The sequence below is a fragment of the Trachinotus anak genome, unplaced genomic scaffold (genome assembly GCF_046630095.1).
Source record: "Trachinotus anak isolate AG129_WGS33_773 ecotype Australia unplaced genomic scaffold, CSIRO_AGI_Tana_v1 ptg000024l, whole genome shotgun sequence".
Classification (NCBI taxonomy): domain Eukaryota; kingdom Metazoa; phylum Chordata; class Actinopteri; order Carangiformes; family Carangidae; genus Trachinotus; species Trachinotus anak.
Genome location: NW_027273875.1, coordinates 10,717,884 through 10,731,693, shown reverse-complemented (window position 1 = coordinate 10,731,693; position 13,810 = coordinate 10,717,884). Strand labels below are relative to the sequence as shown.

The 13,810-nt window shown below is 40.8% G+C and overlaps 1 protein-coding gene across 1 annotated transcript; it reads right to left on the bottom strand.

The window, feature by feature from the left end:
- Positions 1 to 221: 221 nt before the first annotated feature.
- adssl (adenylosuccinate synthase, like) lies at positions 222 to 7,801 on the bottom strand. The gene is made up of 13 exons (XM_071460905.1): positions 7,499 to 7,801; positions 6,935 to 7,037; positions 5,919 to 5,987; positions 5,285 to 5,335; positions 5,141 to 5,207; positions 4,852 to 4,959; positions 4,193 to 4,274; positions 3,660 to 3,786; positions 3,418 to 3,572; positions 2,730 to 2,854; positions 2,500 to 2,597; positions 1,237 to 1,386; positions 222 to 1,123 (listed from the first exon to the last, which is right to left on the bottom strand). The coding sequence occupies exons 1-13, from the start codon at positions 7,712 to 7,714 to the stop codon at positions 1,071 to 1,073; spliced, it is 1,404 nt and encodes a 467-aa protein (XP_071317006.1). The 5' UTR covers positions 7,715 to 7,801; the 3' UTR covers positions 222 to 1,070.
- Between the last annotated feature and the right edge of the window lie 6,009 nt (positions 7,802 to 13,810).

Genomic DNA, 13,810 nt, shown 5'->3' with positions numbered 1-13,810 from the left:
ACCACCTTATTAATAAACCCCAACAAGGAAAGTAGAATACGAATATGAAGAAAATGAGGCAGTACCAATCAGGACCATCAGGAGTGCATCAGGAGCCACTTACATTTCCCATTAAAACCTAAGAACGTTTAAATTACCTTCTCAAAAACGTGTTATTCACACGTTCACTGGCAAAACTATTTACTGCATAAAAAATGACTGAATTCACGAAACACAAAATGTTAGTTTTTTTTTTTATTGATAACAGCAAGATGAGTAAGAGTCTTTTACATTATTGACAAAATGAATGTTGTAGAAAACGTATTGAGATGTGGTCTGGTGCATTACTGTCCATCATTTTCTTTACATCTACATACACACACACCAATGTCTCTGTGTGGATGTGGAATTTGTACTTAATCATTATAATGAAGAAAATTTCTACTCAAACTTGGGCTCTATAGTGTTGATTTCTCCATCTTGAGGATGATTTAAAAAGCACAATGTTCATTCCAACAATCATTATGAAAACACTGATACAAACTTAGCAACCAAGATGCGTTCATGTTTGTGTGGTTTAAAACTGTTCAATAGAAAAGTTCACAGTCGTACTAACCGCATGATGGCTTTCTGTCATTTTGTCATCTCTTTACAAAATCTAAAAATAATCTCTTGCTTTAACACAAAGCATCTATATCTGTTGGTCAATGGTTTTCCAAATACTGTATATTTAACAAAAAAAAAACCTAATACGGTGAAGAGATGTCGATTATGGTCAATTAGCTTCAAATGCTAAAAAAATACTGTGGAATGGATTCCAGAATGACCGATCCATTTACACCAGGTTTTAAAATTTAACATCCTAATAAATATAGAAAACACTGTGGAATGCATAAATTATATCTATGAGGAATCATCGTAAATGTGATGCAGAAGCAGCAACTGAAAGTTTCACAAATAGCCTTGCTGGTGAAGTATTTCCTTTAGGATAGAGTCTGCATTTTAAACTCCTCTGGTACTCCTATCAAAACCTGAAGTTATCATCTGAGCTGTCGTTGAGGAGGACTGCAGATGCTGAAATTGCAGAGGGATCAAAACAGTTTGATCATGCTCTCTCTGGACTTGCCGACTCCAACCCACTTCACTGAAATGAGGAAAAAAAAAAAAAAAAAAAAAAGTTGTGACTGGCAGTTTTGGCAAAGTGAAGAACTGTTTGGCTGGACTTTTTCCATTAATGTAAAGTGACTTTTTACAAACCTGGCACTTGCAGGAAGCCCTCAATGAACTGAATGTACTTTTGTGCCTGTTCCGGCAGCTCCTCGAAGCTCCGAGCTGCCTCGGTGCTGCAGCACCAGCCGGGCAGCGTCTCATACTCCACTGACACCCGTGTCAAAACGTCCATGTTTGCTACAACAGAGGCAGATCAATAACACTGAATGAAAAATGAATTGCTTTTGTTTTGGTTTAGTAGTTCCTGATTTATCAAATCCGATACACGGTGGTGCTACAGAGTGTAGCTCTAATTGTTGACAGACTGTAGCACAAGCAGAAGGCACTTGGAGAATCAAATGTGGATCAGGACAAGAGCCACCTCATCAAGCATCCAGTTCAGTGACCACAAAAATGATGAATGTGTGCAGGAAATCAGTGTAAACATGCTGGTTGATGCAGCTGCAGTGTCATATCATCCTCTGGTTCATTAGTTTAACAATTCAATTTGCTCCATTTGGCACGACAAGCAGAGAGATACAGGAGACCTGCTGCAAAATAGATTTTCAAAAACCCAAGATGTTGCATTTCCTGCTAGTAAAAGCTGACGCATGTATATCAAGACATTAGGAAGCATAAAGCTCTGTTCATCATGTGTAACAAAATAAAAAAAAAGTAGTAGCTCTGAAAGTAATAAACCCATTCTGCAGATGAACCCGTCTTTACAGCAAATTCTGTTTTTTGTGGACAGATCATCTTAAAAATGAACATTATCAATGAAACATTATGAAAATGTCGTGGTAAAAAGCGACCAACTCCAGTGAGAAACTCCAGTCATTTAGTGAAGATTTAAATATTAACAGCTTCTTCCAGTTTCTCAAACATGTAAAGATTTGCTGCTTTAATATTATTTTGTGTTTTTTTAATCACTGTAATCTGTGTGTGCTCAGCTTTTTGACTGCTGGTCAGACAGAAAAAACACTTTGAAACATGTTACACTAGGCTCCAGGAACTTGTGAAGTGCATTTATCATTATTTTCAGGTGTTTTAATCAATTAATTGAAATAAATACTTCACACATACTGAAAATAATAATCAATAGCTGCAACTGTACAGTCGCACACTGTCCCTTCAGTCTCCTTTAAGGCAAAACTAAAACCTAATCTGAAGTGTTTAAACTAGTGGCCTTATTTTTATGATTCATTGCAGCAGCAGTGATGTATTGGCTGGTTTTACTATGTCTGAATGTTTGACTGATACATTTTTCTATAATGAGCAGATCTATGAAACATCAAAGTGTGAATGACCTACCAGGGAAACTTGGCAGAGATTTTCCATCAACTTTATAGGCCACACCCACTTTAATCTCAGGTAACGTGTCCAAAATGTCCAACTTCGTCAGAGCAATTCTACAGAGAAAGACATCACTGTGTTCAACTCAGCGGGCAGTCAGTGCACACGATAAAGTACGTTTCTTCATTTACAGCAAAAACTCTGGTTACGTCAGCAGGTGAGGATAATAATGTGAAATGTTTCCTTACGCAGAGAAGCCATTGACCATGTGGGCGTATCTGACCAGAATCAGGTCCAGCCAACCACAACGCCTCCTCCTGCCTGTCGTCACACCAAACTCTCTCCCCCTGGACTGTAACAGCACCCCGATCTCCTAAAACACCACACAGGAGAAACACACACTGTAAGATGACGACAAAGCTTAAGAGGAAACAAAAACAACTGGTTTATTTACTTTCAACCTCACCAAGATAATTTTAAAGAACAGAATTTTGAATCTTGTTTTTACAGTATTATTTTTGTAGGGAATGTCAGCTCAGCACACACGTCCTTGTCCTTTTCCACTAACATCTTGCTTCTGTCTCACACACTCACATGTGGGAGCTACAACGGCACAACAGCACCACCAGAGCAGGCGGGTTCAGTGTCTTGTTGAAGTCTATGCCACACACATTTTTTCCATCTTCCACACAAAGGTTTGATTGAGATTTTGACTGAGACTCATTGAGATTTTATAATTATTTTTAATGACATGCTTGCCTGTTATGACTGTGGTTATCTGATAACGACACATTTCTCCTTTAACTCAGTGGACTATATTGGCCATTTTACAAAAAGCTGCTCCTGAGCCAGTGTGTTGAATTTGACTTTTCAGCCTGTCAATGTTTGTCTCTAATTAGTCTTATTATCACATTAAAAAACTGTCTTTTCACTCACATTATCCTGCTCTGTTGGGAAAGCACCAACGCCCACTCGGGTGGTGTACGCTTTGACGACACCGTATACTCGGCCAACGTACGATGGGGGCACGCCAAGGCCGGTGCACACTCCTCCCACAGTGCAGTTAGAAGACGTCACAAAGGGATATGTCCCTGAACAAAGAAACATCTGTTAACCTGAGGAGGCAAAAAACATCAATCCATCATCATGATCAATTCCACAAACCCCCTGTTGCTCACCAAAGTCAATATCCAGGAGAGCAGCATTGGCTCCCTCCACCAGGATCTTCTTACTGGGTCCAGTGAGAGATTTGTGCATGAAGTACACGCCGTCAGTCACCAGAGGACGCAGTCTCTCAGCATATCCCTGAGAAAACAGGCGCACCAGACAAACTTAGAGACTAAAGCCAAACATGGATCATGTCTAGATGTGCTGTTTGAAATATACAATTTATTATGTGTGTGGAAAAAGACTGTTCACTTAAATATGGAAAAAAACTTTTTCACACAAGACATTTGGACTTGTTATGGTGGGAAAAGGATGAGTGGAAATGTTTACATTAACAGTGGCTCCATTCAATTCAAATATCCCACTAGATCATGACAGTATTAGTTTTATTATTTACATCTTTTCTCTTACATCCTTTTCCTGCCGTAACATGACAACATGTCCTCTCTGAAAAGGCCCCAGTGTCACAACATGACAAACCAAATGAGTCAAATGTGATATGTGGTTTTGTGAGTCCTGGTTCTACAGGATCACCTGTTCTCACCTTCAGCTGCTCCAGTTCACTGTCAACATCAACGTTAAGGTTTGGATACATGGTCAGGAAATGTTCTGCCAACATGCGAAACCTGCAGGGAGTTTAACAGTCTGTTAAGAGTCTTCACACATCAGTTTCACAAAATGATATACAGGTCAAACACGCCATTACAGGACTTCAATTAAAGCAGGGCGGCAGCTGTTGTCCTGTGGGTACTATGGGTAGGTGGTGCCACCTGCTGCCAGGAGAAGGTACCCAATCTTCAGTAGGTAAAGCACTGACGCTAAACACATCTGCTTAATGTGATGAACTACAGAGACATGAAAAACAAAGACACCTGCACACCCACAAATCTAAACTCTCAAAATATGATCTAAATGCTCTTTAACTGACTTCTTAAGTCAAACTAGTGTTTTGAAAATTATTATTACATTTAGGGATGGAAACGACAGCATTTGGAAAGAGCTGCTCCAAGATGAATAGACGAAGACATTAAATGTTCTGCACACTAAGAACAGATTCACTTATATTTAAACTTGGCAGAGTGACTTAAAGTGCTGATCTAAGATCCATCAGCTGCTCAGCACTTAGTCACATCTTAGATCAGAAGTGATAAGGCAACATGTAATCAAAACATAAGACGATGACAACAAAATAAAAATACTCACTTGTCCTCAAAAACCTTGAAATCTGAGACGAGGTCACAGACTCGCAGGCCGTTTCGGGCAGCTTTGGAGGAGTAGGCAGGACCGATACCCTTTTTAGTGGTTCCCAAACTGCAGAACAAACAAAAACAAGTTAATAACCGTAACTAACTATTGAACAGAAAACTACTCAATCCCACCTGAGAACAGTGTTGTAGTACAGATTATTATACATTATATAATTAATTATATATTATACTTTTCACCTGAATACAGTTTTATACACTATTTGAACTAATTAGAGTGGACTTACTTTTTCCCTTCTTGTTGCTGCCGCTGCTGCTCCTGGATTCCATCAACAGCTTGATGGAAGTTGAACACTGGAGGCAGATAGAGGGGACGGTCAGTAAGGTGACATTTCTAATTCAGAAACTTGAATGAGAAAACGCTTACTCACCAATGTGGGCACGATCAGAAATCTTTAATCTCTCCTCCCATCCTTGTAATCCTGCACAGAATACCATAAATCCCTCTTCACATGTTCACACTACAACAAATATCTAGTCTATTTCTTCTATCTGGGTGGTATTACTACCCACAATTCCCTATGTTTTCCCTCTCATATGATCCGATACCGATGTGCATTTTAACTATTTATAACTTATACAAATACGACACCTATTTTACTTTCGGACATTCCTCTTACGGTAATTAAGCATAAGATCAATGAATTTGATGAATGTTTATAGTCTGATCATTATGTTAATTGATACACTACAAATACATTTTAAATGCAGTCAAAAAGAAAACCTTGTCAAAGCAGGGAAAATACAGGTGATAACATTAATGATAGCTCTGTTGTGGTCCCGCTGCCTCTGGAAGCCATGACAGCGTCTATGAGCCAACATGAACAACACTGGGACGCTGAAACTGAAGCAGCTAAACGGAGTTCAGCCATTGTTCATTTTATCATTTACATCTGTGCTTCTCCTCCTGTGACATGACAAAATATCACCTGTGAAAAAGGACACCTGGACACTGTCAGACAACGTGCTAATATCACTGCATCTCTCCTATTTAGGAAACTTTACCTTTGCCTTTCTGCAGGTTCTTTTCAGCCTCCTCAAACAGACCAGGCAGGTGTATCACCACTCCGTTGCCTGTAATGTAAAGTGAAACTTTAACAATCCTAATGGGAAACTGCTTTATCACATAAAACGTTTCTTATGAGTAACACAGTGCTAATGTTTTCCCTGTGGTTTTATTTATGTAACACAAGCTATTATGTTGCCAGTCTCTTTAACGATGGTTCCTTCCCTGTTATTTCCTGTTTTCATGATGGTGGAAAAATACAGCCAGCGAGAAAATAAGGAAATGCAAAATTAAGAAAATCCTTGCAATCTAAATGGTGATTGATACCAGAAGAATGCAACACACTGAGTGCAATTACACTGCAAGTTTGTTTTTTTTAACATTTGGTTTATTTTAATCTCCACGTAGCTATGCAGTGTCCCTGTAAATCTCCTTTGTACTATGTGCTGATTGTCAGTTTCTTAGCCACACCTCACTAAAACTGAAATCTAATACTTCGGCCCTGCAGGAAATCCTACCCTCACCAAGGTTTTAATGTTCAGTTTTTATTGAAACTGACTCAGAGATGTTCTGATTCGGCTTTAAAGTCATTTTAAGGGACGTAGTTTGCTGTTGAACGGTATGGTGTTATCTGACCAGGTGTTCACCCTCTGATATGACAGGGGTGGACAAAATATTAGAAATAAAATTATCATAAAGATGAAACTACTCTAGATCAGCTTCAAATAAGACTACAAGCCTCAGGACGGTAGCATTTAGTGCATTTGAGTATATCTAATGAACAATAAACAGAGTGTATGTTGATCCTGTGTGTACATTAATACAGCCAACAATTAGAACAGGGTCACTTCCTCATCAACATGGCACTTAACAACTGATAAGGCCGTCTGCTGTTTTCACGTCTGCCCTGATAACAGTCATACACTAACACCTTATTGTGTTATTGTTGGGCTCTTTATCTTCCCGCCAACCTCACCACGGCTTAGAAAAACAACACACAGGGATTGTCTCGTACCAATGAAGGAGACGGCCTTCTTGTTGAGCACTCCGCTGGGCAGGAGGTGGAAGTCGTACTCCACTGAGTCCACAACCACTGTGTGACCTGCATTGTTGCCTCCCTGCAAACAGGACAAAACAGAGACACAACACTGACAGTCAGACACACAGCAGCAGACTAATCAACCTCGAGCTCTTATATAACACCTCAGCCTCAGATGGACAGTGTTTCCAGGGGGCTCTGGCTGCAAGATAAAAGCATTTCTGTTAAATCTCCACGGGCAGGCTGCGGACAGGAGGAGAAGCAGCTGAGCAACAACAGTCGCGTTACACTCATTAAAGAGGACTTTTACTGTGCTCAGTGCATGTTCTGCTGCCTGGACGCAGACAGACGCAGGTTAGCGCTGCTTGCTAGCACCAACTTAGCACTTCCACATCCGGGAGGTCAGACAAGGTTGTTGACGTCGGGACCAGGTCATGAATATTTAACGCGACGACTTTCAGCGAACTGCACTCACAGGGAGCGGATGTGTGTTTTTTTGTCATGAACAGCGGCGACACTGTGCGATGTGAAGGTGATTACCTGACACCTGCAAACAATATCCGCATCCATTGCGAGCAAGTCCACAACTTTCCCTTTGCCCTCGTCGCCCCACTGCGCTCCGAGCACCACGGTCACTTTGTTCTGGGGCTCCTTCGGGACGCGGAGCGACGGGTCCGGCTGGGCGCTCTCCCGGGGCCGCTTCACCACCGGCTCCCCGTTCAGGGTCACGGTTTCTCGGCCGTTCACGTTCGCCATGGTGCCGCTGGTCTCCACGCTGCCGTCCTCTCCCCGCAGACCGGAATATCGTTTTACCGCGTTTCTCTGCGTCACGGGAAGTGTGCGGCTTCTCACCGCCGCGAGAGGGCAGCGTTTCCTCTTCTCTCTTCAGACTATTATATCTGTTTATTTATTTATTTATTTATATACACTGTGAGTTCATTGGACTGTAATTTAATGTTGGTTTAAACTCTTATTTGTTTTGTAATTACCGAAATTGAAGACCACTGCAGTGGATTCACGAAGAGTACACAAAGATAAAATGATTCACTCCTCGCCACTTCCGGCTCCGCTTTGATTCGCTGGACAGACGACGCAGATTATTTTGAGTTAATCAGTGCTTTTCGGTGTTTACCACACATTGTATTCCTAGGGTTTGTTTTCAGTCCTTTTGATTTTCTGTGGGAATGCAGATCCTCAAAATGTGGGGTTTCAAAAACATTTTTGGACAGAAATAGAGCGTTTTTCTGCTCAAGTAGGCGAAACCTCCGATGGGAAACACACGCTTTAATTAATCAGCTGATCGATTAAATAACTTTAAACAGAAAGCCATCTTCCCTCTGAAGCAATTCATCAAACGGCACATCACATGAGGTGCTGCAATGATTGATAAGGGCTCATTAATTTATTAATTAATTACTAGGTGAGTAAAAGATAATTCTATGCTTGCAAGCACTTACTGTTCACATAGAGGAGGGACTGACTGAAAAATGTCCACATTTGTAAACATTTGAGTGAGTAAGGGTCTCAAAATAATTCATTCGATATTTCAACATATTACATAATCCTCAAGTACCTTACAGCCACATATGGGTGCCCCCCCCCCCCCAGTGAATTTACAGAGCTTCGTATATTTAGCTTGTAATAATGCAAAATTGTTTCTTAGGATTACTTGCTCCTCTTCATCAATGTCTTGTGTTTTTTAAGTGTAGGTGCGTCCTTATTTTTCCAGTTTTGGAGGATGAGCTTATGAACTAATGGGTGAAAAAATTTGCCATCCAGTTGGGTCCATCTTATTTTCACAATATTTTGAAGGAGACAAATCATTGGCCATGATACAACTTTATAATTACAAGTTCCATACAAGAAATCCATCTTTGAGTCTTCTCCCAAGTCTTTCTGATTTTCTCACAATAGCAAAATGCATGACTTTAAATATTTTCATCTGTTTCCTAGTAATTGGCTTTCACTCAAAGTTCAAATCTGCATCATCTGGTTTATTGTTATCTGATGAAATACAAAATTGATTGGTTAAATGCACAATTCAAGCACATAAACAGAAATAATTAGGCCCCTAAGAGGCTGTGCATCATTATATATCGCCTCGTGGCCCTGACCTGTAAAGGGGTCCTGTGTCAAAATGTAGTCTTAAACAGTAATTCCACTCCGACATCAATGATTTGAGGGATTCGGGTTTGTTGCCTTTCTGAGAAAACCAAGCACTGACTCAACACTGCGACGTGTGCGTCAAGTTGACCGTATTAACAGCCAGGTGGCAGCAAAGGTCAACATTTTAAACTTGTGTGTAAACTCGTAAGGCCCCTGTCATTCCAGGTCAGAGCCTGTTTTTTTCCCCTATTGCAGTAAAAATTTGCATTAAACTGAAACAAAGCAAACAAACTCACGTAGTGAACCTGCAGCTAAGTAATGTTCCTGCAGCTCAACTCCTCATATCGGCCTCGTGGTACAGTTGTTATATCCTGCAGTAATTTGTGGTTGTTATTCAGTAAGTAAACTAGGGAATCTGTACTTTAAGAACATTGAATGTTTTGTTGAATGTCTGCAGTGGACTGGATGGTCTCACTGTGGCTGGAGTGAAAGACGCACAGTTCACTTCACCCTGCAGCAGTTACCTGACACAGTGATGATGCTGCAGGTGATAATCTCTTCATTTTGTCCAAATCACCGTTTTCTGTTCGTCACAATTTTTCTAAGCATTTATCAGCTCAGCAGAATAGCAGCTGATGAGCTACACGTTGTATTATCAGGACCACCCTGCCAATATCAATGGCTGAGTCTTGTGCTGGACAGGTTGAAGCACATTGCTGAATGTTGACGCATATGAACACACAAATTAGCTGCAGAGTTTTAATAATTATTAATCCTCAGTAACATGGAACTGGATTTTTTAATCCAGTGAACATGTGAACGCACAAGTGAAAGCTGGATGTCTGTTTCCAGTCGTTCTTGTTTAATAATGATTTGGTAAACACCCCAGATTTGTTTGCAACCTTGATTTCAACTACCAGCACACAACATAACACACTGAAACATCATATATTATGAAAATATAAATTTTAATGTTGATTTCCTTGTTGACAACTGGTAATTTGACAGTTTTGTATATATATATATATATATCAGTTTTTCCTGAAAATGAACCTGATGATAGTGTGTTTGGGTGCGTAAACAATGCAGACTTCAAAATGACAGTTAAGAGTGGCGTCAACGCTTCCTCACCCCATTCGGTTTCATTTAAACACAATGAGGACATTTCAAATTCTGCAGTGCTGCAGCACGAGGTCAGTAATTGTTTGTACTGAGGTCACTTCATCTTTTGTCTTAATTATGCTTCTGTATCGTTGTGTTCGTTTATGATAATAGGTTAATTATTAAATGCCTTGTTTCCCAAGCCCTTTGAGGCAAATTTATGATAATAATTGTGTGCAATATAAATAAAACTGTCCTGACTTCCTTTGGCAACACATTAATCTGACTCATACCAACGGCGGACAAATGACAGACTCGTCCATGCACAGAGCAACACACTCAGACTTTATTTATTGTAAAAAACATTCAAAAACATTTGTAATTCATGTAAACGCAACAAAAGTTGACCCGTTGATGCAGCAGCTCCACGAAACCACAACTGTCTTGTGTATATCTGTACATGTTCAGAGGGGGAAACGCAGCAGTGGCCTACAGAACTGACAGGCAGATGTTACAATCACTGGCTGTCAATTCATAGGTCATCACCTCGTGCCCCATTGCTCTTCAGCTACATCGGCGTAACAACCACTTAACACTCTCACAGTGAGGTTTGTCCTCTCTCAGCAAGAGAGGTTGAAGTCAAAGCCCCACAGGAGAGGCACGTGGGTGAAGGCTTTGTGTCGTGTTTGGCAGCTCTCTGCAGGTAACAGCACCTCCACTGGAACGGACAAAAACTTCCACATGGAGTTGCTGTTACATCCAGCGAGCACCAGACAGCTTCTCCAGTTGTTCTCAGAGTCCTGTGATCACACATCCAGATTCCTCAGGGTGATTTGGTGCCCGTGTGGAAATATACCTGAGATGAAAGAGAGAGACAGAGCAAAAGGAGGCACAGAAGTTAACTCAGGACGTGGGCTTGAAGGCAGCTGCTTTAGTACATGGGGAGTCTCCACTTGCAAGTGACTTTGACCCGGCAATTTCCTCCTCCCAGTTTTTATTGCCTGAAGAGTCGGCATCATTGCTCACACTCTTCCAACAGCACGGCCAAAGGGCCAAGGCCTGAATAGATAACACAGATTTTATGGTAGCTGTCAACATGAGGGCACTTTTCAATATGTGAATACATGGGTGTGTCTGACCTGTGTACCTGCGGGCCTCACATTTCCTGCTTACTCTGACATTTGTCCTCATAATTACTAAAAGATTGGCTTCAGAGTTTGTCAATAATCTATCAGCTTGAACCTAATCACGTTATTTTTTAATTATTTTTTTTTGTCTTGTTCAGCTTGCAGAGTAATAACTCACTAGACTTTGCCTTGCAGTAAAACACTGCGCACGGGGAAAACAGAACAATAAAGCAATTAAATGATTAGCGGCTCTGTTAAACCACCTATGCTTGTGCTTGGTTGGTTTTTACTCTGTTGAATACACCAATCAGACGGCGGCGCTTTGCTTTCTGTCTCATCGAGGACAGAAACACTCACATTCATTTTAAATTACTTGAATTAAACAGTTTGTCTATTCAATCACTGTTTAAAAAACCTTAGCAGTACTACTTGTACGCGTTTCAAACATTACAATGGAGACAAAAAACATAAGAATGTAGCTGGGTTCAGACTATTAAAATAAAACAAATACAAATGTGGAAATGAGGTTTTTCCTGTCTACTACTGGCTTCCTTCAGCTACTCCTCTGAGATCATTTTGATCCTGCAAATTTCTGATAGCATATAACCGTCAGTTTTGGGCAGGAACTGCACTCACCTTTAGATGCGTGACCCGCTGGTCTTCACAGGACGAGGCCAAAGGTTTGAGGAGCAGCAGGTTGTCGTGATAGAGGCAGCCGGGGCAGAGCAGCGGAGGGGAAACACAGTACAGGAAAGTAGGAACACAGCAGACAGACGAAGACACAGAGAGGGATACTGAGAGTGAACGGCGACTGAAAGAGCTGCATTTCTGATGTATATGTCAGCAATGGCAGCAGAGCACTGGCAGCGAGGCTGAGCAGCCAGTTTAAGAGATCAGGAGTTGGTGGAAGGTTAATTATTACACTCGCTGTCAATATTTAACAGGCCCTGCGCCCTGCCCCTCAGTCCAACATCCTGATTCCACACTGACTGACACAGAGGGTAGGGCCAGCACTTAGCACATCTCTTTTGTCCCCTGCACAAAATATGTATTCACCGCCTCACATGGCCCGTAGAAAAGAACCCAGGGCACCTTCTGTGAGATGTGCTTTTTCTGAGTCTTACCTGTGATTTGAATAACTTGAACTCGGTGTCATAATTCATAAGACTTTTTCATATTAATTGCGAAGTTAATTGCAGGAGAAACTCGCCTGAGCCGCTCACACAGAGCATTTATCTAAAGATACCCCCTCTGCTTTTGTAGTTTCAAATTCAGCATGACACGAGCTGCACCGTGATGCATCAGCACGTGAGCCCAATCTACATTTACGATTGCAGTCATCTCTCTCACGTATACTATACATACACACACCTACGCCCTGTAACTGGGATCAGCAGATATGAAGCTCAGAGGTATGAAGCAATAGCACAGGAGGAAGCAAAAAACAGTGGACTGTAGTAACGGAGCGAGAGCGAACGACAGCACAATAAAAGGCTGATTGAATGGCGTGTTAAGGATTGGTGGAGGAGGAGGGTGCAGAGTGCACTTTGATGCATAAAAAGTTTTGATAATGCAACAAATAGTGATCATAGAAAGTGCACGAGGAAAAGAACAACTCACTGTTTGATAAAAGGCCCTGAATGATAAACTCCACCTGATACTTTAACTTTAAGTCGACTGTAAAAATGTCACATGACATGTGACACAAACCACTGGTAGTAAACTGTTCTGCAGTAACATTATGTTCTCTGTTCTGAAGTGTTTTGAATAGGATCTTGCCATCAGTTTGTTATGTACCTGACTTTTCTCTGCCATGGATATTAAATCATTTTTTCTTTACTTTGTAATTTGTTAGAAGAAAAAGTGATGGCATCTGGTGATTGAACAGAGGCAAAGGTCTGTTGAGTCATCTCAACAGATTCATAATGAAACAGAATATATTTCTGCGGGACCAGCTGTTGTTCCTCTGTTTTTCCACCCTCATGTGTGACATTTCCTCATGAAAATCAGTTTCAATGGCTTCACTATGCAACTGCAGCACAAACTCCTTCATCATCGTAAAAAAAAAGGTGTAATACGTAGTGAAATATAGATTTTTTTTTTCATCTAAGTATTAGCATTTTGATACGTCGTGCCTCCTCTTTTATTCATAAACGCTATCTTATCTCTGATGTTCAAGGGATTGGTATGCCTGAGTGCAGAGTCCAGTGTCTCTAAGAGAGCGAATATGTGCAGAGTATTCATCTGCCACACAGATAAAGTCGTCTCCCCTTCCTTAGAACGGACGGCGACAGAGGTCATAATAATTTTAGATGCAATATAGATCAGATAAAAAGATCAATCTGCTGAGCATGAAATTATCTCGTGCACAAGGTCATGTACAGTCTGATCTCATTTCAGAAATGATTGACTTCATCAGAGGAGATGATTTTCTTTTAATGAACAAATTGTTGAGCTTTCTGAGTTAATTAAAGATTAAAACAATCTGTATCTCACATCTGTTATTTCCCTCTGCTTT

Coding starts and splice junctions, on each gene's coding strand:
- adssl (XM_071460905.1), bottom strand. CDS start 7,714: ATGGCGAACGTGAACGGCCGAGAAACCGTGACCCTGAACGGGGAGCCG. Junction 2,855..3,417: donor TCCCAACAGAGCAGGATAAT/GTGAGTGAAAAG, acceptor GTGGTGTTTTAG/GAGATCGGGGTGCTGTTACA. Junction 1,387..2,499: donor ATCTCTGCCAAGTTTCCCTG/GTAGGTCATTCA, acceptor CCTCTGTTGTAG/CAAACATGGACGTTTTGACA.